The sequence below is a fragment of the Brassica rapa genome, chromosome A09, assembly GCF_000309985.2.
Source record: "Brassica rapa cultivar Chiifu-401-42 chromosome A09, CAAS_Brap_v3.01, whole genome shotgun sequence".
NCBI classification, from domain to species: domain Eukaryota; kingdom Viridiplantae; phylum Streptophyta; class Magnoliopsida; order Brassicales; family Brassicaceae; genus Brassica; species Brassica rapa.
Genome location: NC_024803.2, coordinates 43,865,122 through 43,890,467, shown reverse-complemented (window position 1 = coordinate 43,890,467; position 25,346 = coordinate 43,865,122). Strand labels below are relative to the sequence as shown.

At 35.1% G+C, this 25,346-nt stretch overlaps 6 protein-coding genes and 1 pseudogene across 14 annotated transcripts in view; 3 read left to right on the top strand and 4 right to left on the bottom strand.

The window, feature by feature from the left end:
• Positions 1-6,770, top strand: part of LOC117127863 — a 23,944-nt gene extending 17,174 nt beyond the window's left edge. The window contains exons 13-22 of one of the 7 annotated variants that reach the window (XM_033278652.1): positions 4,882-4,938; positions 5,027-5,125; positions 5,213-5,341; positions 5,429-5,500; positions 5,588-5,659; positions 5,747-5,818; positions 5,906-5,977; positions 6,098-6,169; positions 6,264-6,335; positions 6,440-6,770. In XM_033278652.1, the coding sequence (XP_033134543.1) occupies positions 4,882-4,938; positions 5,027-5,125; positions 5,213-5,341; positions 5,429-5,500; positions 5,588-5,659; positions 5,747-5,818; positions 5,906-5,977; positions 6,098-6,169; positions 6,264-6,335; positions 6,440-6,550 (828 nt within the window). In that variant the 3' untranslated portion in view covers positions 6,551-6,770. Of the gene's footprint in view, positions 1-4,881; positions 4,939-5,026; positions 5,126-5,212; positions 5,978-6,097; positions 6,170-6,263; positions 6,336-6,439 lie in introns of all 7 variants that reach the window. The other 6 variants (XM_033278646.1, XM_033278644.1, XM_033278637.1 and 3 more) reach the window with 6 other exon arrangements.
• On the top strand, positions 768-5,033 carry LOC117127867 (annotated as a pseudogene).
• LOC117127866 lies at positions 6,347-10,957 on the bottom strand. Its single transcript, XM_033278664.1, has 7 exons — positions 10,539-10,957; positions 9,996-10,325; positions 9,658-9,762; positions 9,436-9,543; positions 9,228-9,356; positions 7,521-9,115; positions 6,347-7,359 (listed from the first exon to the last, which is right to left on the bottom strand). Exons 2-7 carry the CDS (start codon positions 10,320-10,322, stop codon positions 7,101-7,103), a joined length of 2,523 nt encoding a protein of 840 aa, XP_033134555.1. The 5' UTR covers positions 10,323-10,325; positions 10,539-10,957; the 3' UTR covers positions 6,347-7,100.
• Positions 10,958-14,753: 3,796 nt separating this feature from the next.
• Positions 14,754-17,885, bottom strand: LOC103843489 (UDP-xylose transporter 3). Of its 3 annotated transcripts, none has more exons than XM_009120224.3 (9): positions 17,641-17,885; positions 17,388-17,438; positions 17,133-17,310; positions 16,485-16,669; positions 16,324-16,391; positions 15,946-16,078; positions 15,690-15,851; positions 15,336-15,608; positions 14,754-14,998 (listed from the first exon to the last, which is right to left on the bottom strand). In XM_009120224.3, the coding sequence occupies exons 3-9, from the start codon at positions 17,251-17,253 to the stop codon at positions 14,870-14,872; spliced, it is 1,071 nt and encodes a 356-aa protein (XP_009118472.1). In that variant the 5' UTR covers positions 17,254-17,310; positions 17,388-17,438; positions 17,641-17,885; the 3' UTR covers positions 14,754-14,869. The 3 variants fall into 3 exon arrangements, with proteins under 3 accessions (XP_009118472.1, XP_033134556.1, XP_033134557.1); XM_033278665.1 differs by having other exon boundaries at positions 17,388-17,435; positions 17,641-17,748; XM_033278666.1 differs by lacking the exon at positions 17,641-17,885 and adding an exon at positions 17,517-17,532.
• A 295-nt stretch (positions 17,886-18,180) lies between these two features.
• Positions 18,181-19,671, bottom strand: LOC103843540 (nardilysin-like). The gene is made up of 5 exons (XM_033278667.1): positions 19,339-19,671; positions 19,122-19,225; positions 18,888-19,041; positions 18,688-18,809; positions 18,181-18,617 (listed from the first exon to the last, which is right to left on the bottom strand). Exons 2-5 carry the CDS (start codon positions 19,181-19,183, stop codon positions 18,551-18,553), a joined length of 405 nt encoding a protein of 134 aa, XP_033134558.1. The 5' UTR covers positions 19,184-19,225; positions 19,339-19,671; the 3' UTR covers positions 18,181-18,550.
• Positions 19,671-23,252, top strand: LOC103843488. Its single transcript, XM_009120223.3, has 6 exons — positions 19,671-21,400; positions 21,480-21,757; positions 22,035-22,207; positions 22,300-22,360; positions 22,452-22,513; positions 23,030-23,252. Exons 1-6 carry the CDS (start codon positions 20,881-20,883, stop codon positions 23,034-23,036), a joined length of 1,101 nt encoding a protein of 366 aa, XP_009118471.1. The 5' UTR covers positions 19,671-20,880; the 3' UTR covers positions 23,037-23,252.
• LOC103843486 (transcription repressor OFP4) lies at positions 22,880-25,161 on the bottom strand. Its single transcript, XM_009120222.3, has one exon. The coding sequence runs from the start codon at positions 25,109-25,111 to the stop codon at positions 24,206-24,208; it is 906 nt and encodes a 301-aa protein (XP_009118470.1). The 5' UTR covers positions 25,112-25,161; the 3' UTR covers positions 22,880-24,205.
• Between the last annotated feature and the right edge of the window lie 185 nt (positions 25,162-25,346).

Genomic DNA, 25,346 nt, shown 5'->3' with positions numbered 1-25,346 from the left:
TTTTTTTATCATTTACCAAAAAGGGATGGCAAAACCAGTAAATTTAACTCTTCTCACGCGACACGTCTTCATCTTCTTCACTATGACACGTTTTTTTTTTGCTTTCTTGTTTTCTATCATTTCTTCATCGTTTCTCTATGTCCGTAAATTTCAAGAAGAAGAATCAACACAACAATCTTCCCCATTTTGAATCATTATCGTGGCAAAAGGTAATTGAGTTTCATCTTCATTTTTGAATCAACAATCTAAATTGAATTGAATTTTTGTTTGAAACCTAATTGATTGACTTAAAATCTCAATCTGTTTCAGTTTCAGTTCCAATTCAACTTGAATCGAATTTAGCAAAAGTTAATTCAAGAACATTCACTGTATTCTCTTTTGATTTTTTATATTCAATTTAGATCAAATTGAAATTCCTATTTGCTTTTGTATATACACTCCAAAATCGAATTGAATTTTTGTATGGAACCTAATTGATTTATCTAAAATCTCAATTTGTTTCAGTTTCTTGGATGCATGTCGTTCATTTGATCTTAATTCACCTAGTTTCTTTCTTTTCTTGATTTTTTTTTGTGATCTGCATTTCCGATTCCTCCTCAGGAAGATGAAAAATAATTTGAAGAAAAAAGGAAAACTTTTGTCTATTGCCAAAGATTGTGAAGTAGAAGTATCTATTCAAGAAGATGGGTTCAGAGGTTCTTGGTATAGAGCTATCCTCGAGCAAAATCCGACGAGAGTAACAGGAAAAAAGCTTCGGGTTAGTTACAAAACTATGTTCAACGAAGATGGTGTAAGTCCTTTGAAGGAAACTATTGAAAGAAGTTTTATTCGGCCAGTCCCGCCAGAGTGTCTGAATGAGGGTGTCGTATTCAAGGAAGGGTCGGTGGTGGATGCTTATTTTAATAATGGTTGGTGGACTGGTGTTATCGTAGTTGAAAGGCCAGATGGTAGTTTTTGGTTTACTTTGATGATCCACCAGACATAATGAGATTCATCAGAAGCCAACTGAGACCTCATGCTGATTGGATCGGCTCCAAATGGGTCAAAAGCAAAAACAAGGTATTGTTTTTTTTTGTATGTTTTAAGTTATAAAATTTTGAATGTTTGAGGGCTTTAGCTTATATATGATTGTTTTGGAATTGAAGGTATTGAGTCAACACATGTTTACGAGAGGGAAGTTGGTGGGAAATGACCGTGAAATTAGTGAAAGTGAAAAGGAAAAAATTTGGGTCCGAGCATTGGTAATTACAGAAGTTCGGAAACAAGGAGATGATAGAAGAAAATTTCTGATCAAAAGATGTACAATCTCACAAAATTCGAGTGATGAAGCGGAAGGAAAACATTTAATAGTTGATATTTGCAAAATAAGGCCATCTCCTCCTCGAGATCTTTGTGCAGAGTACAGTCTGAACGACTATGTTGAAGTGGTTGTTACCCATGGGTGGCGCAAAGGTCGAGTGACGGAAATTCTCCTTGAAAACAAATACAAAGTGTATTTCGCTGCCACAAAAGAGGATGCGGTTTTTAATTATACTGAGATTAGGCTGTCAATGGAGTGGCTAGGTGGTGGTAGTTGGATTCGCGCACATGAGGTATTTTCTCACACATAATTTGTATTCATTTTTGGTGCAATTTAAAATCTTCCTACACCATTTTTGCAGAGAGAATTTGAAAATAATGCTGGCACACCAATCAGACCCGGTCAAGATAGTCCTAGTAACACACTTGCCACCGATGAAGATGATACGTTGAATGATGATGCCACCAAAATCAGATCCGATCAAGAGAGCCCTAGTATCACACTTGTTTTAGAATCCAATGAAGAGGATAAGGTGAATGATGATGCCACAGAAATCACATCCTCTCTCGAGAGACACAGAAACACTTCTGTTTTAGAAGCCACTGAGGCTGAAACACAAAACCATGAAACCATATATGTAAGTTTTAGACTATCACCTATATATGTGTTCTCATAGGCTTCTTTTTCTTATCTTTAAACTATATATTTTTACTAATGATGTGTAGGGAAAGGAGTTACCATTACCTCATGAATCAGAAGATATGATGGATGATGTAGCCACTCCAATCATAGACCCTCAAGAGATTCCACGAGGTAAAATGTAGATTATGATTTATAAAAGCCTATAAATAATTTATAAAGACTTACAAATATGTGTAGTTTATAAGAGCAATAAATAGTTTACAAGGGCTTCTAAATCTATATAAAATTTTGACAATTATTTTGAAGGGCTTATAAGGTTTTATGAAGATTTAAAAATAAGGTAATATATAAAGACCTATAAACAATTTTAAAAGATTTATAAATCTGTATAAAATGATTTACAAATTTTGACAATAATTAATAAAGACTTATGAATCTCTATATAATAATTTATAAGGGTTAATAAAATTTTTTAAAAAGCATATAAATATTTTGCAGAAGCTTGTTAATCTATAATAGTTTATAAAACCGTTTTCTAAGCATTAAACCATAAATAAACTTGGGCCTTAAACATTGATAATCGAAATTGGGCCTTAGTGTAAAAAAAATAAAACCGTCACGAATTAGGGTAAAAAGTCGGGACTTTTCATCGCCTTCCTCCGTTCGCGTCTCTTCTGATACAGAGCTGAAGCGCATCTTTTGATCTCTATTTATACTCCGCCGTTCTACATTTCTTTGGTTACAAAAACTTACTTTTCACCATCGATTTCTCTTAACTCCGGTAATGTTATTGGTTCTTCTTAGCGATTCTTCTTCTCACTCTGTCATTTGCGATATATTTCATTGCTAGTTCTTTCGTTTTTGATGTGGTTAATCGATTTTAGAATGATCTATTATGATTTACAAGTGTTGATAAACAAAACCTTTATAAGTCATTATAAAACATATCTTTGACATTGCCATTTTGAATTGTTTCAGGTGAAACGATGAGTGAGTCTAATGACAAGATTGCTTTGCCAAAAAGAATCTCCGAAACTGGTACAAAAGGAGTCGTATTGCAAAGAATTAACAAGCGCTCCAATCTGAAGTTGGTTGGTAAAGTTGAAACCCTTTTGGGCAAAGAATTCAAGAAGCTTGAAGATTCATTCTTGGCTCCGGTAATTAAGATGGGAAGGAAGCAGAAGCTTATGGTGTTTTCAAGGCATTTGATTCATCACTTACTCTTAAGGAGAATTGATATAGGCGAGAAGGGTTTGTGGTTTACTTTTGGAGAACAACTAATGAGGTTTTCTCTAAGAGAATTCCACTTGACAACGGGTCTGCCTTGTGTGTTGTTGATAAAGATGAAGATGAAGCCGAGACTTCAGCAACAAAAAAGAAGAAGAAAGATCCATGGATGAACAAGAATCAAACTCTAAACACCTTGCTTAAGCTTCTTGTCGAAAAGAGTAAAGAGCTTACTGCTGATCAGAGATTAAGATTGGGAGCTACAATCCTTGTGGAAGGGATATTGATGGCAAGCAATCCGGTGACAAGTATTCCAGAAGAGCGTCTGCTTAGAGCTAGAAATTTCAAAGAGTTTTGCAAGTATCCCTGGGGGAATTTGGCCTTTGATTATTTACTGAAAGAAGTGAAGAGCTTTACCTATGCAAAGCTGACGGAGAATAATCAATACGCGATTTGTGGCTTTATATATGCGCTTCAGCTCTGGGCGTTATCTTCTGTGAATCAACTAGGCACATTCTTTGGTATTAGCGATGATGGAATTCAGTTTCCCTTGTGCTTGCATTGGAAAGAAACCAAAGCGCTTACTATTGAGGAGGTTAACAGATTCGACCAAATGGAGAAGGTAACCGTTTATAATGTTTTATAAAACTGTTTTAGTCTTTGCATTCTTCTTTTACCGATTGTTTGATCATATGCAAACACTTGTCAGGTTGATGTCAAATGTATCCTTGGAGATCCCGGATTGCATAGCGACTTGGTTGAAGATGTTGACTGTGAATTTGGAAGAGTTGTTGATCTTGTCAAAAGAGGATATCGTTTGAAGAGACAAGATTGGCTCAATAGAAGTGTCGACATTGCCGTTGCTGAAGCTGAAGTGGACGAAAATAATTCTGTTCCTGGGATTGATGCAACTGATCAAGAAAAGATTGAATTCCTCAATAATAAGGTAGTGTCTCTTGAAGAAAGAGTGAAGTACCTTGAAGGTCTTTTGAACATTCGTGGAGAAACTGTGAAGGTAAACTACTTTCTATATTTGTTTCGTGTTGTAAATGACAAAAAGATTCATATGCTTCTAACTTGTAACAGGAAACTGAGAAGTCAAAAGAAACTGAAGCCGCCACAAAAACCAAGGTTTGCTATCTATAACGTCTTCATATTCTTAATACAATGTGTGTGAGCTCACATATAATATTTCAGGTAAATGGACAGAATGCCGATTATGAACTTGACGAAAATGAAGTTTTAGGAGTTTATATAGATGCCAAAAGAAAGGAAATCGCTAAGGTTATTTTATTTTTGATATTTTATAATGTTGTTATTAAATTCGAAATTGCTAAGCTAGTTTTTTTTCTTGTAATATTAGAGAAAGAAGAATGGTGTAAGACCTCCACGTGAAGTAGGACATCAAGATGAAGATGATGTAGAAGTCGAAGTCAATGAAGTAAGCTTATTTATAACACTTTATAAATTGAAAACCGTTATAGAATTATAAATCATTAAAAATATGTAATTTTTTTTTAAAATAGGAACAACCACAAGAAGAAGAGGAACAACAACAAGAAGATGATACAGAAGACGATGTGGACGATGGTGATAAAGAGAGTGAAAATCCGGAAACCAATGAAGTAAGCTGATTTATAAATCTTTAAAAACTGAACAATCGTTTTAAATTTATAAATCATTATAAATATGTAATCCTTTTATTGAAATAGGGACAGACACAAGAGGAAGAGGAACAACACCAAGAGGATGACGCAGAAGTCAATGAAGTAAGCTTATTTATAACCCTTTATAAATTGAAAACCGTTATAGAATTATAAATCATTAAGAATATGTAATCTTTTTTTTTTTAAATAGGAACAGCCACAAGAAGAAGAGGAACAACAAGAAGAAGAGGATACAGAAGACGATGTGGACGACGGTGATAAAGAGAGTGAAAATCCGGAAACCAATGAAGTAAGCTGATTTATAAATCTTTATAAACTGAACAATCGTTTTAAATTTATAAATCATTATAAATATGTAATCCTTTAATTGAAATAGGAACAGAAACAAGAGGAAGAGGAGCAACAACAAGAGGATGACACAGAAGTCAATACAGATGTTGACGTCGGTGCTAAGGAAAATGGATCTGAAAACCCCGTGAAAGGTTCAAAGAAACGTGGAAGAAAGGTAAATATCTCTCAGTGTATAAGGGTTTATAAAATGTTGTTTAGTATAATCTATGTAACTTTTTTTATTGTGTCATCAAAATTGAAGGATGGAGAAGAAAATGAGGATGCATATGAAAAGCCCGTGAAGGTTACAAGGAAAAGTGAAAGAGTAACTAAGGTAAATATCTCTCTGTGTATAATGCTTTATAAAATGCTGTTTAGTATAATCAATGTAACTTTTTTTATTGTGTCATCAAAATTGAAGGGTGGAGAAGTAAATGAGGATGCATCTGAAAAGCCCATGAAGGGTACAAGGAAAAGTAAAAGAGGAACTAAGGTGAATATCTCTCAGTGTATAAGGGTTTATAAAATGCTGTTTAGTATAATCAATGTAACTTTTTTTATTGTGTCATCAAAATTGAAGGGTGGAGAAGTAAATGAGGATGCATCTGAAAAGCCCATGAAGGGTACAAGGAAAAGTAAAAGAGGAACTAAGGTGAATATCTCTCTGTGTATAATGCTTTATAAAATGTTGTTTAGTATACTCTATGTAACTTTTTTTATTGTGTCATCAAAATTGAAGGATGGAGAAGAAAATGAGTATGCATATGAAAAGCCCGTGAAGGTTACAAGGAAAAGTGAAAGAGTAACTAAGGTAAATATCTCTCTGTGTATAATAGTTTATAAAATGTTCTTTCTGATTATCATTTCTGATTTACAAAGGCTGTTATTAAAATCGAAATTGCTAAGTTATTTATTTGTCTTGTAATATAAGGGAAAGAAGAAAGGTGTAACACCCCCACGTGAAGTACAACAACAAGTAGAAGATCATGCAGAAACCAATGAAGTAAGCTGATTTATAAGTCTTTATAAACTGATTGACTTTTTAAATGTTTAATATGCTCTATGTAACTTTACTTATTGTGTCATTAAAATTGAAGGATGGAGAAGGGAATGAGGATGCATCTAAAAAGCACGTGAAGTTTACAAAGAAGAATGGAAGAGGAAATAAGGTAAATATCTCTCTATGTATAATGGTTTATAAAATATTCTTTCAAATTTCATTGACTACATCCAATTATCATTTCTGATTTTCTTAATTGTTATGCTTATAAAGGAACACAATGTTGGCACCCCCAAATCGAAAAAACAAAAGAAACAATTTGAGAAAGATTCAGCTGATGATGTGATAGGAAGTGTTTTGGAAGATCTTAAAAATGCCGATTAGAAGCATCGCGAATTTGAAGAAATGAAGCTCTTTCAGTTTTTTAGTACTTTTAACAAATATCTATGGAACTTTTTCAGTTTTAGTGTGTTATCTTTTGATGATGTCTTCAATGAGGAACATCTTTTGGCTTGTCCCTTAATCCTTCATGATGAGGAAAATATATTTTGGTTTGTACCTTAAACCTTTGCTAAGGAAACATATTTTATTTATGTTCATGCAAGTAAGCTAAGATATCAAACGAACATATAATTTCTACAATTAATCTGAATCCTAATGATTTATAAAGGGTAGTTTATGTAACCACACATTTCGTATAATAAATAACATAACTTCTATTAGACACCTGCAAAATTTATAAAGCATTATAAAATGATAGATGTAAAAATAAAAGGAACATAACTTCTATTAGACACCTGTAAACTTTATAAATCATTATAAAACGATAAAATGTAATAGTAAAAGGTTCCCCAAAATCTATTCGATTCCAATTCTCTCTTATAACATCATATAAAATAATCAATTGCACACAAGTTTTTATACTACTCTGTTATCAAATAGGCCTTACACAACTACCTTTGTTGTGTCCTTTCTGTCCACATCTGCTGCATTTGTAAGCCTTGGGTGATGGTTTAGATATGGGCCGATATTTTCCATACTCCCACGAACTTGGTATCCTCTTTTTTTTCCTCCTCCCACTAGGAAAGCGTGTAGATGGAGGGCGACAAACAAACGAAGCTACATGGGGAGGAATATCCCAATATGTTTTATCACCAACAGGATATACACTCTCTGAATATGCTAGTGTAAACCTAATAAGAAAATTAAGAGAATTAAATAAAGGTACAATAAAGACAGAAAAATGAAAAAGAAGTGTTGTAGAACAATATTTATAAAACCTTATAAATTTGATCAATTTTGTAAACATATATAAACGTGCTGATGTATTACCACAATGGCTGAGAGAACGGACCTTTCATTGGAGAAAAACTCATCGACATAATCATTTTCGTGCTTATTCCCAGATTTTGCAGCGGCAATTGCATGAGCACAAGGAAACTTCTCAATATCAAACACAAAACATGAACAATGCCTTGTTTGAAAATTCACCACTTGATCTCTTGTATCTCCCTTAACCTCAAACTCTGAATCATTGATTTTGGAAACTTCAAGGAAGCGAGACGTAAAATCATATAGCTCCTTCATCTTGTTCCCCACTTCGACAGTGACAGGGTGCATGTGACGAACTCCTTCCTCACGTCGTTCAGTGAACCACTTAGTCATTATCATCCTAATAGTGTCAAAAAGACAGACAATTGGATACTCACGACTCACTTTCAGCAAAGAATTTATAGATTCGGCCAAGTTTGACGTCATGATGTTGAAGCGATTAGCAGGAGAATAAGCTCGGGTCCACTTCCTGAAGTCTGCTTTACGAAGATAATCTGCTAATACAATGTCGGACTCCTCAATCTCTTGAAAATAGCAATCGAAATCAGCTTTGGTGTAGGCATAACCAGCTTCAACAACCAAAGGGACAAGTGTTGAACTTTTGAAATTGTCCTGGACATTCTTTTGAAAGTGAAAGATGCAGATTCCATGGTGAGCAACAGGATAATGTTGTAAAAGAGCTTTTTCAATAGAGGCCGCACGATCAGAGACAAAAACCAAATCCTCTTCATCAGGAATGATGGTTTTCAGACATTTCATAAACCAACTCCATGAGGCTTCATTCTCAGAATCAACTATAGCAAAAGCTATAGGATACAAGTGAAAATTACCATCTTGTGCTGTGGCAGCAAGTAGAGTCCCTTTATACTTTGATTTCAGATGGGCACCATCAACAGAAAGTACCTTCCTCATCAACTTAAACCCTCTGATAGATGGACCAAGCGACAAAAATGCGTATTTGAATTTCCCAACAGCATCAACTTCGATAAAAGTCACAGAACCTGGATTCTTTTCTTTTATCATGTGAAACCAACTGGGCAAAGCTTCATAACTGTCATCAGGAGTACCCCTAGCTATATCTTGGCCGTGCTCTTGAGACCTCCAAGCCTTTGAATATGTAATCACAACACCATGATCATTTCTAGCTTTTTCCATGATCTGTTTAGGTTTCAGCCCAATCTTTCCTCCTTCATAATGATTGCTGACCATAGTTCCCAACAATTTTGCAGTAGCTTGCCGATGACTAACAGTTCTCAGAGAAGTGTCACAAGTATGTTTAGATACATAATGACGAACAAAAAAACTCTGAGATCCTTTAACTGATTTTGCACGAAAACTCCAACTGCATCTTTCATCCACACAACTAAGAACATAACGTGTTTTGTCTGAATATTCTGTGTGGAACTCAAAGCTTTTACTAACTGCATGCAACCTCAACTTTGTGCTCATTTCCTTTTTATCCTTGAAAAACTTCCCGCAGAACAAATCATCATCATCACCACAACTGGGAGACAAGATATCTTCTCCCATGCTTTCTCTACCACGTCTACTGGAGAAAGATGGCAATTTTGACTTTCCAGACCCATATACAGCAAGTCCAATCGAGTCCAATCCTCTCTAAGATAAAAACATGAAACATATACATTAAAAATAGAATTTATAACCCATTATAAGACATTGATTAAACTCTCATATATTTATATTTGACAGAGGAAAAAGTTATATGTACCTTATTGCTAACAAGACCACTTGAAGGAGAAATAAGACTGTCGCTAATACAAGTATGTTGTATACCAGAGACTTCGTCAACTCTCTGAATGCTGTTCCATTCAGTCTCCGCGTGTGTTTTTGTTCCTCTCTAGAAAATTAAACATGTATTTATTACCTTTATAAGACATTATAATTATGAATGTTAAGGTAAGAGTTTTGAAAAGTACCTCAAATACATTACTACTTCCAGCAATAGGCGAATCATGAGTACTAGAAATTTCATCTTGTGTCTGAATCATGTTTGACATAATCAATGGTGATTTTTGTGTTCCTGTCTGAAACATAAAAACATAAAGCTAGTAATGAATCTTGTAATGAAACATAAAAAGATAAAGCTAAATATATAATCATTTACAAGGCCTTATAAAAATGAGAGTTGTAATAAATACCTCACGCGGATTACTAGTTCCAGCAATAGGCAAATCATGATTACTATTTCCACCCCGTGGCTGGATCATATTTGACATAATCATTGGTGATAATTGAGTTCTTCTCTGAAACATTAAAAAAAAAACATAAAAGCTAATAGTTAAAATATATTTGGTAATGATCCTGCAAAATGCACAACTATTATTATAAGGTCTTATAAATGTAAAAGTTGTAATAGATACTGCTATGGCAAACTTCTTCAAGCAATGAGCAAATCACTACTACTACATACTACCTTATAAAATAAATGATAACTCTAATAAACAAACAAGTTAGCAAAAGAGTTTCATGCAGTTACCTTAATGGTTACACATAGATGAAGGTCTCCATTCTCCTTAAGTTTGCTCAGATAAGATGTTACTTGACGATCATTCCTAATAAATGCTGGAGGAAGCTCTTTTGTACCAAAGTTTAATTTTGAAGGTGAGGCATAGCTAAGATTTACACTGTTTCTGTTGCCATCAATTCCAAAATCTTCTAAAACAGCCACAATCAAATCATTGTAGCTGATATCTTCATGAATCATACTAAGAGAGGATCCTCGTTGATCATCCACTATGAAATCCCAGTGAATTCCATTTATTAGTTTCCATTCTCCACATATAGAACAAATTTCGAACACCATAACCTGATTATAAAGAACATGGGTATTAGAGAAGGAATGATCAACAAGATATATCAATAAGAAAAATACATAAAACTATATTCCTCATAGCTAAAAATTTATAAGGTTTTATAAATCTGAGATTCGAAAACTTCATGAGAAAAATTCGTCTCCTTCCCAGAAACCGATCGATTTTGAGAAACCAAGCAAAAATTACAGAAAAGAGACGAAAATCACTTTGTTACGTTCGTGAAGAGAGATTGATTCGATTGAGCTTGTAGTCTACGCCAAATCTCGTCGGACGTCAATGTCGCCTGAATAATCAAATCTCGCCGGTGAAAATGGCTGAAGTCGTCGAAACTCTCTCGACGGATCGAATCTCTCTCGCCGGAATCGATCTCTCTCGCCGGAATCGATCTCTCTCGAAGGAATCGATCTCTCTCGCCGGAATCGATCTCTCGTTGGAATCTCTCGATCGCCGGAATCAATCTCTCGATTAGGGGTTTTTGAATTTTCAATTTCTTGTGGGAGAAGACTTATGTTTATGTTTGATTAAATAAGGGTATAATGGTACTTTACCTACTAAAATTTTAAAGGTAAATTTGAAAAGTGTAAAGTTGAAAAGTGGTATTAGGAAAGTGGTATTAGTGGCAATTCCCCAACAATTAATATATTTGTATCACAGTATAATAATAATTTTGAAATACATATGAAATTAAAATAACTAAAAACATATAAACAAAAATACATTACATCTAAAATAATACATACATCTTTTACTAATTATTTGAATTAATATATTCACCCCATAAATGTTTGATTAATGCATTTCGAAATTCAAAATGAGCTTCTCACTCTTTTTTTGTCGGAATTCTTAAAATCAAACATCATGAATCAACACTTATCATCTCAACTTCTACACTTGAAACTTCAACTCGTTCTTATTGTTGCATTGTTATCACATTCATCCTCTTAGATCATATTATGCATTATAATACAAATTGTCATTATATCATGTAATATCAAACATCTTAATATCAAACTGAAGGAGAAGCATCTCGAAGAGAACAAGTTCAAGGAATCAAATGTCACCAAATGATCAAAAATATTATACCTCGTATTATAATTACTTTGGTGGAACTGAAAATAATTTCTGGGCCATTATATTATCATGTCAGTTTATCTTATAATTTTCAAAATTATTTTCTTATATGCATTTAAAATCAATTTAGAAAGCACATAAAAATTATGATAAGTCAATCTAATATCATGACTATGTAACAATACAATTTATTTATAATTTTATAAAGATAATATATTTAATTAAACTGCTTAAATATATCACGTTGCTACAATATCAATTTTATTTAGTGTAACATTATAGCAAAAACAACATAATACTATAATAGCTGAGTACAGGTGTTAGCACCATGTCATGCTAAAATACGAAGAAAAAAAAGAAAAAAAAAGAAAAACATACAAGCATCTTCTCCAAGCAATGTGATACTATATAGACACACACAAGCAGGTCACAACAAGAAAGCACAAATAAACATATTGCCTGCTTGGAAAATATTCAAAGTTTTTCAAAATGTTTGGAAGCATGTTGTCTAGTGGCGATGAGACTTGGAAGGAATGCGTAGAGGAAGATAAAAGGTAAATTTGTTTTTTATTACTAATTCTAGTTTGAATATAACAATCATAACTTTACTTTTTTTTGCTATCTTAATTTTTTTTTAAAAAGGAAACTTTTAGGAGTTGATATTGGATTCAAGAATTTAATTGACTTTGAAAGAATTCAATTGAAGACATAAATGATAGATTTTGAAGTATTTCAAATGATTTGATGATGATTTTAATGTATTTGTCTAATTCTTTCATTTTAGATTTTAAAGAAATATAATTAAATTTGATAGGAACCAATTCATATAAATTTTCATGAATTTTTTGAATCTTTATATAAAATGCACAGGGAAAGAACAAAACTTTTGCTGATAAAATAATAATACCATAATTATTTTTATACCATATTAACAGACAAAGTCATTTTTCATACTATATAAACAGACAAAGTCATTTAAAAGTGAAATAACGACTCTACTAAGAAAAAAAAAATAAAAGCCAATTATTTTTATATTAAATTATTTGATATCGTACAATTGCTAACAAAATTAAATAACTTTTTGCAGGTTTCGATGAGATTTTATTCGATAGTTGAATTTGAGAGTTTATGCCAACATGTCCTGATATGTTTCTCTTTTCTTACACTTCATTGCACCACGCTGCACTTTATACATTTCACTGCATTTCTCTCAACAAGTACATATCATCTCAACACTCCCCCTCAAGCTTGATCAAGGAAACCGATCAAGCATGGTTTAGTTTGGAAACCATGATGAAGACTTCTTTCATTAAAAACCACACCAAAAAAAAATCCATTAAAAAAATCTTGAAAAAAAAAGTGGAGACTCCATGGTTTAGGGCCTGACCATTAAACTAAGCGAAACCGAACCATAATTTTATGTGGACAACTTAAATTTAGTTTGGATGGAAAAACTGATCCGCAAAACATTCATTATTGGCTATATTTTTGGTTATTTTATATTGGTTAAACCAACAAACTAAAATAATTAAGAGCAAATCTGGCAATAACCGAAATGTAAAAAAAATTCTTTTTAAATGGGAATTTGAAAATAAAATCGAACCAAGTTAATAAATAAAATAACAAACCGAATTTCATACCAAACACGACCAATGTCATTTCCTCAAACCAAAACCCTAAGAATTCCATATACAAAGGATTCATAAAAGGCCAAAACAGATTAGCCGCTTAAGGAAAAGCAAAGACAGTCTGCTTGCCAATAACGAAAAAACCAGTCGGTTAGCAACATGATCACAGCTTAACCTAGTAATACTATAATAGCGCTGAGTACAGGTGTTAGCACCCCTTCATGCTGAAATACGAAAAAAAAGAAAAAAAAAGAAAAACATACAAGCATCTTCTCCAAGCAATGTGATACTATATACACACACAAGCAGGTCACAACAAGAAAGCACAAACAAAACATATTGCCTGCTTGAAAAATATTCAAAGTTTTTCAAAATGTTTGGAAGCATGTTGGTCTAGTGGCGATGAGACTTGGAAGAAATGCGTAGAGGAAGATAAAAGGTAAATCTGTTTTTATTACTAATTCTAGTTTGAATATAACAATCATAACTTTACTTTTTTTTTGCTATCTTAATTTTGTTTTAAAAGAAAACTTTTAGGAGTTGGTTTGGATTCAAGAATTTAATTGACTTTGAAAGAATTCAATTGAAGACATAAATGATAGATTTTGAAGTATTTCAAATGATTTGATGATGATTTTAATGTATTTGTCTAATTCTTTCATTTTAGATTTTAAAGAAATATAATTAAATTTGATAGGAAACAATTCATATAAATTTTCATGAATTTTTTGAATCTTTATATAAAATGCACAGGGAAAAAACAAAACTTTTGCTGATAAAATAATAATACCATAATTATTTTCATACCATATTAACAGACAAAGTCATTTTTCATACTATATAAACAGACAAAGTCATTTAAAAGTGAAATAACGACTCTACTTAGAAAAAAAAAATAAAGCCAATTATTTTTATATAATAAAATTATATATAATATTAAAAAAGTTTTTTTCCACTTTATAATATGGATTACATCAAATGATATACTTTGTCATTTCGTTAAAACGATAATATAAATTAATAACGAATATTACATTTCCAAATTCATCATATCAATAAGTTTGACATACATATCTAATAAATAAATGCTATAAAGAATTCTCTTCAAATCCTAACTCAAACCTTAGAATTGCTTCTTTACATTTTATAATTATTATTTTTCATCAAATTCTTTTCAAATACAATTATCATGAAATCCACCAAAATTGAATAACACAAATATTTAATAGATTTAGATAATTATTGAACTGAATAACACTAGATTCTAAAATATTTTAGAAAAATTATTTAAAATACAAATTTAAAAGAATTTATGAAACATATAATTGGATAATAGAAGAATTTAATGGAAACTTCAATTCCTTCAAATTTAGTTGAACTTATAAATTGAATAGATGAGCTCAGTATGAGGCGATATCATGAGGTCTGTACCGTGGCCGGGTACTATTTTACCACTAGACCACTGGTGCTTTAATGTTTATGATACTATAATGAATGATTTTATTAACTTGGTCAATATGGAATGAGGAAAAAACAAGAAATTGGTGAGGAAAAACTGAGTGGCGCATGTGTGAAAATCAAATACACTTTCCAGTGATGATGAATATAGCCATAACTTTGGAATATAGATTGAATCATCAAAGGTATGTTCCCTTTTCTCTCTACTTATATACGGTGTGGAAAGCTATAGCTATGAGATCTTTAAAAGAGAACAAACAAACAAACAAACAACAAGAGGAATTAAAAAAAAAGTTTTTCCTTTCTTCTGACAAATCTGATAACAAAATAGAGTTTGATATATATATATATAAGGAAAAAAAATAGCAGTGTTCAGTTTTTTAGGCTTGAAAATCTTTATTTGAGTTCCATACAGGAGCTGTCGTCTTTTGCACACCCGCACCACCATCTGATAACACTCCGCTTCCATTTTCAGCTGCTATTAACGGATCCTTCTCGCCCTCTTTCATCTGCCAACCCAACAAAGTAACATCAGTTTCTTTTTTTCTTTCTTGTTCACCACCAATGTAAGCTATAGACCTTTACCAACCAAAACAATGCCTAGGATACGGTTTGCTTCTCTGATAGCAGTCTTACTGAAAAATCAATAGTACCATAAACGAAATCTGATTCACGTGAATCATCTAATTGTTTCTTTTATCATGGAGAAAAGGGTTTCTGTTGTATAAGTCATACGAGAGATGTAGGTGAATCCTATTTTTAACAAGGACCAGGGATATATATTTATTGGTGTCACGCATTCAATAGTATTAAGCTATATATAGCTATTAGCCAGAGGAAATATACCTGAGGCAATTGGGTTGATGTTTCACTTGCCTTCTGCTGAGTCTCAACCGAGCAGAAATAGGAATAAACAACCATTCCTATCACAGCCACCATAATACCAAGAATGTTGCGCCAGTTGAATGGGTCCTTCAGCAACACGTATCCAAATGCTAGAACCAGGCATGTTTTCAGATGTCCCAGAACCTGATATGTGACCGGAGACGTTTTCCCAATGACCAGAAAAGTGCTGAAGTTTACAGAGACTGATATCATGCAGGACAGGACGATGAAAAACTGCAGTAAACAAAGAAGAACATGTAAATATATGTCGAAAGAAAATAATATGGGTAGAATCCCTCGCAGGTTGAGTCTTACCACAACTTGAGAAGTGTACTTGAAAGCAAACACGTTCTGGTTGGTTAGGAGCCCATCTAAAAATGGTCCAGTGACGAAAAGTGTGATTGCTTGATAAGGGCAAGACTGATAAAGAAGCTGCGTGGATGAAACTTTGAACTTCTTCTGGATGGTATTTGTCATCTGTGTACAATTGGTTAAAGATAACAGCATCGAATTGGCATAAGATTATTGAAAGAAAAGAGCAATGGGAGAAGAACGGCTAAGCATAGGATACAATTTGAGCGACACAGGTTGTGATAACAGCCAGCAGCGACAAGACAGAACCCAGCATATTAAGCTGAAGATCTGTGACGGTTGCAATTCCAACACCAAGAAGAAGGATGGTTAATGAAAACTGAATTTTTCGGCTGCAACAAAACAAAGAAGCGTGTCATTAACTATGCCTTTGACCAGAGACTAGCTTGAGAAACTCGTTGAGCCATGGAAAATTCTGAGGACGAATTATCATCACAAAGGGACATAAGACTATCACTAAGTTGCTGAACTGTTATAGCATAGAAAAGTAGAACATAGATAGTATCCTCCAAAGTAACAATCACTCATCTTTAACAGAAATGCACAAAAAGCAAGTGAGAGAACTTTGAGTGCTAACCTGAACTTTTTCCTGAAGAAGAGAGTCTCCAAGAGAACAGTACAGGGGATGATTGCTAGCTTTGTCATCTAATACCAACAGAAGAGAAGAGACGGGGTTTGAAACACACAGACTGCAAGGATATCATCATGTAGCAGCTAGAATGAGAAAGCTTTTATTACCTGGTAAAAACCAACGGAGTTAAAGCCCAGGCTGAGGTTCAATAGTCCAATGGATATCCCATTCAATATGCCAAATCCCATCACAGCTCGTGGATCGAAAGGCTTGTGTTCAAACATCTTCATCCATAGTGCCACATGAAGGGAACAAAACGTGACCAATAGATGCCAACTTGTCAAAGTAGTCGCTGTACGTAAAAAATAATAACAAGAGTAAGTACAGATAGCTTAAGAACAATGATGACCAAATGACTTCAAGAGTAAGTACAAGAGTAATTAATACGAACATAACTGTATCTTTTTAATAACTTCAGTCTAATACTACATAAGAACAGCCGATGTAAAGTGCTAAAGTAAACAAACAACTAATAAAGTAACCAGAGAAATCCAAATTTTTGGGGACACACAAACACCGTTTAAAGTCAAAGGAACGTCTAAAGTGTTTAAACATTATACCAAAGATAGAAAACTTTCTTAAACATTTACAATCATCTAGGCATATAACCATAACGGGAAAAAAGAGATAATCACCTAACAATTCCAAATATAATATCAAGTAAAATGATCTCTAACCTATCCTTTAACTCATCCGCTCATAGTATACTAGATCAAAGGAGCCTGAAACACGCAAAAGTTGAAAAAGGGTTTTACCGAAGGTGAAGCCAAGGGTGCTAATGAGGGCCTTGTTACAGATCACGATCGACACAGACGACACAACGGACAAACTCAAAGCGCCGATTGTTCCTAGCTGGAACTTCTGCCCCTCGCTCATCTTCGCTCTCCTAATTTTTATTTATCTCTCTCGCTTCAATCACCGATCTACAACGATCTATATCCACACCAAAACAGATTCCACATATTCATACACTAGCAAGTATAAACGTAATCGATCTGGTGAAAACGAACCTCATTCGTAAATTTGCGAGAGAACTGAAGCTGGGGGAGGAAGCTCAACCGCTGCAAAACGGAGAAACAGAAACTCGTTAGCTAAACATTTAACAACGAAGATTTATAGAATATCCAGAAGCTATAAACCCTAGATCTGCCGTTGTGAGAGAGAGATCAGAACTTATTTCGACGGAATTTGAGGGGACGCGAAATGAAAGAAGGAGAAGATAAGGAGCGAGAAAGAGAAGAGGGAGAGAGAGAGGAAGCTCACGTGAGAAGGAGAGAGAGGATTCAAACTTCGACGGAGGAGAAGAGATTCAGAGGTTCCTATTTTCGCAATCTGACGATGACGATGGTCTTCACTCACCACCGTACAGAGGAAAATAGAATGAGAGAGGACGATGATGGTTCCCGTGGGCCCCACCAGCAAATTTACCGCGGGCTAAAATTGTAATCATTCTAGGCGTAAGCATTTTAACCTGACCCGAAAATCCGAACCAGAACCGACCTAAAAACCCGAATATATAATATAAATATCGACTAAATTTGATGGAGTTCGAATATGTCATTTCTTTTTCAGATTTTAAATACTCCTATCGGACTCAAAAATACTTATAGGCTCAAACCGACCTAGATCTAAGAAAAACCGAACCAAATCTAAATCGAAAATTTACAAATACCTATTAGATCCAAATGTTTAAGATTAGAAAAACTCAGACCTGAAAAAACCGGCCTGAACCCGAAACGCCCATGCCTAAATCATTCACTAACGTTAGTTTTTACCGTTAGTTATATAAATGGGCCTCAGGAATGTTATAATCTAGTATATAAGCTTTCTACCTTAACCAACCGACAAAAACATAATTTTAAATGAATATCTTCAAATAATAACAAAACATACTTTTTTCTCCCAGCGATAAAGGAAATTGTGTTAATGAAAAACAATATCAAGGAAAAATTGAAGCAATTGTGTAAATAAATAGTAACTATTGTTGCTCAGTAGCAGAGGCTTGGGTAAAACTGAGAGGTTGACTTGAAAGCCACAGCGTCTGCGATGACCTGCTGCACTGACTTAAGATCTGTTTGAGTTTCTTTCATATTGGTATCGCATCTCCATTCCCTAACCGCAAGCCTACGACATTTGGGTGATGATTCTCGGAAGTAGGTTTTGTACCAGCTGATCACATCTTTCTTCTCTCTATGCTTCTTAGCTCTTCTGCTTCTTTGTGGGAGTAAACAAACATGTACCTGTGAAAAAGAGTTTTTTCACTCAGTGGTCGATATGGAACCAAGCAACAAGTCATTGTGATCCTTTTACCTTTTGTCGACAATCTGACTCCATAACTCGTTTGTTTCAGACAAGAGAGAGGGATCCTTTTCCAGCAATCTAGCAATCACACCGCTTCTATAATCTCCAAAGGACTCTTCATCGAGTTGTTCCTGTAATGTCAACATTTGAGAACCGAGTTGAGAAATGATTTAAACAAAGCTCTTCATTTTTTTTTATTACAGACGTATCAGAAGCCCTTCGATGTCTTTTATGAAATTGTCGATTCTCCCGAATAAATGAACTGGACCGTACTTTGAAGATTGAACACAGAAACAGAAACCGTGGACACGGTATGTAAAGCGAGGGCCGCACTCGACAACATAACCAAGCTGCTCCTTTGTCCTATAACCAAGATCGCATTAATTATATGACTACAAGAGGATTGATCTATAAGCAAACTAGAGAAACATGTGATGACTAACCTTAACTGATTGAACAATGGCTCTTCTATGATTTCGTGAAATAGATCCAGCATAGCTTTCATTTTTGTTGACTGAGCTTCCTCGGGTTCGATTTGATAGTAAAGCTGCAAAACAGGATTCACGTTCAAACTCATAACCATGTCTATATATACAAGAAACCTACTACAGCTTCTACTTTGCTGACTCTCATCACAAGAACAGAGACTTGTCTTTTTACCTCGACTACTGAGTTTGTTTCAGATTTGTTCTTCACGTTGACATCTCTTACAAGTTTGGCACTCAGAGGGAAACACGTTATCTGCTCTCTGTGTCTAGATTTGACTGGGAGCGGTTCAGTTGTCAAACTGTTTTTGAATATGCGTGATATGTTTACTGCTTCGTCTTCCGACAAATTACCATGACATAGAGCTTCAATAAATATCTGCAAACATAACCAGAGAACAATCGTTAGAGAAAGTAGTCTTGTATCAAGTAAAAGGGGAATCACAGTAGCTATGGTTGATGGCAGAATGTTACCTGAGAGCGGACTACAGGGATAAAGCTGTTGAGATCAGTGAGAGACAAATCATTTAGTACAGACAACTTCTCGTCGCTGTCATAGATTCGTTTACACAAGAGTTGCTACCCATAAAAAGCATGTGTTCTGCACAAAACATTAACATGAGAGTGAGTCAACACTAAAAACAAAGAAAGTGAATTCAAAACTGATACAGAAGATGAAAATACCAAGAAAGTGAGCGAGGCCTTTTTTTTCAAAAAAAAAAAAAAAAAAAGTGAGCGAGGCCTTGCGCCTCCGGAGGATCCAAGAAGCTTCCCATTGCAACACACATTGCTGCAGCTGCCTGAAACGCACATCACAACACACATGAGTTTAAAAATCAAATTTGATTAAAAAGAGTGATATATCTTAAATCGAAAAGAACCTTTTTAGTCTGTTGCTCTCCTTTCTCTTTCACTTCATCTTCATCCATATCATCTCCTTCTCCGTCGTCACCTTCATAGCTCCCGTCACTATCTTCCTCTTCTTCTCCGTCATCATCATCATCTGAATAAGCAGACCACACAATCCGTTCTCCAGCTCAATCACTCTGTATAGCCTCCTGGTCGTTGGGCGACTTCACCACTACATTGTCCAAGCTCGTAACGGCTTTCGTTACAGACATTGCGATAGCGACTCGTGAAGAAGTGCTGCTGCAGCAGCTGCTGGAATCCTGGAAGAGTATATTCTTGAGGTCTCGCTGCCTCCAGGGGCGGATGTAGAGAAAAATTTATAGTGAGGCATAATTGAAATATTTTAAAGAATTAGGGGTAAATTTGCTAAAAACAAAGAGTTTTCAAAATCAAGATATCTTGCCGTTCTTTTTGTAGAAAATTAGCATGTAAGCCGGTTATGCTATAAAAACGACACGCGTTGTTGTTTTAAGGAACGTAAATAGCAAAATAAAAACGCTACGTCTTCGCCTCTGATTTCTTGCCGTTCTCTCCGTTGAGATTTGGCATGTACACCGTTTCATGCTAGAGAAACCGCACGCGTCGTTTTTCTGAGGAGCGGAAATAGCCAAAAAAAAAAAAGACGCTTCGTCTTCGCCTCTGTTTTCTCGCCGTTCTCTCCGTTGAGATTTGGCATGTCCGCCGTTTCATACTAGAGAAACCGCACGCGTCGTTGTTTTAAGGAACGGAAATAACAAAAAAAGGACTTAACCGTCGTCTTCGCCTTCGCCTTCACACCTCCGGGAGAGTTTGATTTGAGTCGGCAACGATGGCATTGTCGCAGTGGAAGGAAGCTATCCTCGAAGGAATTTTCACGGAGATCGAGAAAGGACTCGTGGAGGATAAGAATCTCGAGCGGTTAGAGAATCTAGTGGAGATTCTCCACAAAGAAGGCTCTAAAGTCCCCCAATCAGTGAAGGAATCGTACTGTCAAGTCGCCGTAGAATGTACAGCGAGGTGTCTCACTAACGAGAGAGACGCAAAAGAAGCTTACACCGAAGCAATCAGATCGATTTGGCTCCGTAGGGTTATGCCTCTGTGCGATAAGGTCAGTTGTTTGGTTACTCGTGACCTCTTGAATAGCTGCAAAAGATTGTGGACGGCTCATGGTGACGCTAAGGCTCGTGAGGCCTTGATGGATGAGAATACGAGAGAGAAAGCTTTGGCTTCTTTGAGGAAAGTTGTTTCTGAGCTGCACCCCAACATTGATTGTGCCTATGGTGAGAGAGATGAATCTGAAGAGACTAGTAAAGAAACAGGAGAGACAGAGCCAATGGAGGAAGACGAAGGTCTTACACTACACTCTCTTGAACCTTTTGAGGTTTTTTAGAATTGGATTAAAAGTTTTTTTTGATTTTTTTGTTATAGGGAGACTCTCAGATATTGAAGAGGAAGGACCTTGTGGTGAGTTAGAAGCTGCATCTCCGCCACGGAGGATGAAGACCATTTCCTCTGCAGTTGTTGCCAAGGCGCTTGAAGAGCTTAGAGCTTCTAAAATCGACCTGATGAATGCCTTGGCAGAAGCAGGAGGACCTTCAAATTGGAAGGTTGCTTCGACTACACAACAAGAGAATGTTGTTGCTGGTCCTCCTGCAGCAAACAAGCCTAGCTTGATGGAGAGAAGAGCCACAGCACAGACTTGTGAGGTGAAGTTGTTCATGTTTTATTGTTTCATCAGATGATCTATGCTATTGTCTTAGGTCTTCCTGTGTTTAAGTAGCTAATATAATTGAACATTCACTAAGTTTAATAGCACTATTCATTCTTTAATCAGATGATCTATGATGTCGTCTTAGGTTTCCTGTGTTTAAATAACTAGTATGATGGAACACTCAAGTCACTCGTATTCACTAATGTGGGACTTGTTTTGTTCAATCGAGTTGTTTTTTCACATTTTGTTTGTTTGTTTGTTTGTTTGATTAGTGGGAAGACTCAATTGATGATGATTCAGATGGAGAAAATGGTGAAGCGGATAATGAACCAAGAGGTAAAAGGATTGTGGTGTCTCCTTGGAAAAGAAACCTTGTTGGTGGTAGAAGGCCGAAGATTCCTTGGAGTACTGCAGAAACGCTGGCCGTTATGAAAGGCTATGAGAAGTACTTGAAACCTAAAAGTTTTCTTAGATTTTAGATTGAACATCTGTCATGAATTAATGTTGATTTGCTATACTCTTTTTGTGATTTTTCAGGTATGGTGCAAACTGGAAGCGGATCAAAGATGAGTGTGATATTCTAGTGCGCAGAACTAATGTACGCAGCTTCGTTTATCTCTCTGCTCTTTATTCATCTCTCTTAGAGTTGATTTTATCACGTTTCTAATGGTAGACACATTATCTCACAGGGTGATATTAAAGATAAACATCGAGTTGAGATGAGGCGTCTAGAGCGCCATCCTTTGAGTAGGTGAGTGCTTAGGTGGAGAAAAATGACATGAACTCTCACAAACAGTGAGCCATGTTCGTAGAAACTAATAGTCGCGCTTATTTTCACAATTCTTTTTGAATTGACACTCTACTTGTGGATCTGTGAGCAAATGTATAATACAAAATATGTTCTCTGGATTCGGTTGCTCAAAAAAAAATGTTCTCTGGATTCTCATGAAAGACTATCGACTTCAGTACTTTACCATGTGGTCACGCTGCTCATGCTATAAAAGGGCAATTTGAATTGTGTAGGAATGGGTTTTATGGCTCCATGTGTTTGACCATTCATGTCATTAGTTGTTGATTGTATTATTATCAAAAGTCATGGTAATCTTACTTTTTGATCAATTAGTTGAGCCTATGAGCTTAGGGTATTGGTTTTTCAAATAGATGATGATCGTCCTTGTTTACTTTAGCCATGCCAACTCCTACATGTCTGTCTCATTATTATTACACAATTCATTTAATTTAATTTTAATTTTGTTTTTGCTTATAGGAACTGAGAAAAAGACATCAGACCTCTTTTGCGCTGACGATTAACAAAATGCTGAACAAAGATGTGTTGTGGCATCTATGGAATGTAAAAGGATGGGTAACATTTTGTCGCCTTCTTTTAAACCCTTGAGAATTTGTACATATGATGATGATAATATCTAGTGACTCTGCTTGTTTAAGTAAACTAGGTTCCTTGATCAATCTAGGAGCAGTTCATTTCGGTTTTTATTGGCTTGGTTAAACCTAACGAACATTATTCTTACTTGGAACAAGTAGTGGCACCAATGCAAATATCTATTAAACGTTATTGTTTGTGGTTGATGAATACCCAAAAAAAAAAGATGGCCATACCGTACTAACTGTATTGAGAGGTTGGAGGAGATGGGCATTGGGAAACAGCAACAAGACAGTGGTCCTCCCTCCTCCCATCTTCTTTTCTTTGCAACAATACCTTTAGGTTTTGAGACTTTCTCTCTGCTTTTCCTCTTTAATCATATCCTTTCTTGTGTCAGTGTTTCTTTCTCTCTCTAGCGATTATCTCTTCTTCAGGTTCTATTTTCGTGTTTCCTGCTTCATTTATCATTAGGACAGGAACCCATCGCTACTCGGTACTCGATGGCTTTCTGACTTGTCTCCGTGTGCTTCTTGTCACTACACTCTTGGCTTTTTTCATAACTATGGCTAAAACTCGATCAAATCCTAATATAATCCAAAGTTTAATCTTACTACAGTTAGTTATTGCTTTTTCCTTTGGAGACTTTTTTTTAAAATCATTACTGCATTTAAGTAGAATTGTAAAAGTCTTTGATTTGTAATTCACTTCTAAAAATACTTTAAATTGCTTTTAACGTTTGAAAAAAAAAGCAAAAAGCTGTTGTTTTAAGCAAATCTTCTGTTTTGGTATAGACTCGTGAGAACTGGGGGTATGTTGCTGGTTTTGTTAAAATGCTCAATTATGAATAAGTGTAAGTTCATTATGCTCACACATCACATCACATCCATCGACAATAAAACGAGTGATCGATCTATCTTTATTACGTTAAACAGACAAAACACAAAACTGGTCTTGCAAAGATAATGTCCACACAAGTTAGTTTAAACACTCTTTATATAACACTCTTTAATAAGAACAACTGTTTTTTAACAGATAATTATAGCTAAAACAATAACATGTTTTTTACTTTGACGCAACTTTAGAGTTTATGACTTCAAGCCATACTTGAACGAAAACCTTTAGGATAAGATCATGATACTCCTTTGGATTCAATGAAAGGTAACATGCTAGCAGTTCCCTCAAGTCTTGTGAAGCTCTGATGTTGTTCTCTTCTATCATCTCCACCATTGATTCTCTGAAATCTTTCTTCGGATCAAGAGAGCTCTTGATCACTGCGAAACTTTCAAGAACTTGTTTGTTCTGCGATCTTGATTTGCTTCTACGCGCTGGGACTTGAACCCTAGGAGAATTCACTTTGATTTTTATCCTTGGAGAGTTTGATGATGATCTTCTTCCGTTAGAAACATTCTTTTTGATCCTACACGCTTCTTCTTTCTCTTTATTGTTGACCTTAACTGAAAGATGATGAGGTTTACGCGATGTCTTGGTTCGGTTACTTGCTGGACAAGCTTTCTCTGTTGAGTCAAACACCTTCATCTCTTTGAACATTCTCTTCTTGAAATCTCTGCTATTCATGTCGATGACGTTGGAAGAAGCAGAGGAAGAAGAATCTTGGTTCGGAGGAAAGTTGATCTTCTTCTTGTTAAAGCCTGCAGATACAGAAGAAGAGGGAGGAGGAGAAGGCTTGTAAATAGTCTTTCTTTTGCTCTCTATCACGTGAAGAGAGTTTCTTGGTGAATTATGAAGGATCTTAGATTCTAAGGAAGTGTGTGATCTACTGGAGAAGTAAGTTCTTGAAGAGTGAGGAAGAGACTTATTAGACTCAGAGGACGCTTTTGTTTTCTTGGTAGTGTTTAAGGAACAAGAAGAAGGACGAGGATGTTTTTTTCTGGGTTTGGTCATGTTCTTGAGCTTGTGGAGCCATTCACTTGGGATCATAGCTGAAAATCTGAACTTATAGTTCCTCATGACTGTTATAAAAGTGTGTGATCTTCTCGTAGAAAAGAGAGAGAGAATCTGTAGAGTTTTTTAGAAGTTGAGGAGTATCTATGTGACAGATAAAAAGAAATAAAGAGAGGATTTGAAAAACGACAATGTAAGAACAAAAGTAGGGTCCACCTCGTAGAATGTCTGTTCTTTGCACCAAACGGTCGCCCTAACCCAAATTGACAGAGTTAAACTCAACCAAATTCAAGTAAATTAT

What these genes read in the sequence shown, in the direction of transcription:
- LOC117127866 (XM_033278664.1), bottom strand. Translation starts at nt 10,322, where the DNA reads ATGGTGTTCGAAATTTGTTCTATATGTGGAGAATGGAAACTAATAAAT. An exon ending in GAAGTAGTAATGTATTTGAG is followed by an intron (nt 9,357 to 9,435) that starts GTACTTTTCAAA and finishes TTAATTTTCTAG; the next exon opens with AGAGGAACAAAAACACACGC. An exon ending in GAGTTTTTCTCCAATGAAAG is followed by an intron (nt 7,360 to 7,520) that starts GTCCGTTCTCTC and finishes TTTTCTTATTAG; the next exon opens with GTTTACACTAGCATATTCAG.
- LOC103843489 (XM_009120224.3), bottom strand. Translation starts at nt 17,253, where the DNA reads ATGAGCGAGGGGCAGAAGTTCCAGCTAGGAACAATCGGCGCTTTGAGT. An exon ending in ACTCCGTTGGTTTTTACCAG is followed by an intron (nt 16,392 to 16,484) that starts GTAATAAAAGCT and finishes TGTTGGTATTAG; the next exon opens with ATGACAAAGCTAGCAATCAT. An exon ending in AGTACACTTCTCAAGTTGTG is followed by an intron (nt 15,609 to 15,689) that starts GTAAGACTCAAC and finishes TGTTTACTGCAG; the next exon opens with TTTTTCATCGTCCTGTCCTG.
- LOC103843540 (XM_033278667.1), bottom strand. Translation starts at nt 19,183, where the DNA reads ATGAAAGCTATGCTGGATCTATTTCACGAAATCATAGAAGAGCCATTG. An exon ending in CCATTGTTCAATCAGTTAAG is followed by an intron (nt 19,042 to 19,121) that starts GTTAGTCATCAC and finishes TCTTGGTTATAG; the next exon opens with GACAAAGGAGCAGCTTGGTT. An exon ending in AAGACATCGAAGGGCTTCTG is followed by an intron (nt 18,810 to 18,887) that starts ATACGTCTGTAA and finishes TTGACATTACAG; the next exon opens with GAACAACTCGATGAAGAGTC.
- LOC103843488 (XM_009120223.3), top strand. Translation starts at nt 20,881, where the DNA reads ATGGCATTGTCGCAGTGGAAGGAAGCTATCCTCGAAGGAATTTTCACG. An exon ending in CCACAGCACAGACTTGTGAG is followed by an intron (nt 21,758 to 22,034) that starts GTGAAGTTGTTC and finishes TTGTTTGATTAG; the next exon opens with TGGGAAGACTCAATTGATGA. An exon ending in GTTATGAAAGGCTATGAGAA is followed by an intron (nt 22,208 to 22,299) that starts GTACTTGAAACC and finishes GTGATTTTTCAG; the next exon opens with GTATGGTGCAAACTGGAAGC.
- LOC103843486 (XM_009120222.3), bottom strand. Translation starts at nt 25,111, where the DNA reads ATGAGGAACTATAAGTTCAGATTTTCAGCTATGATCCCAAGTGAATGG.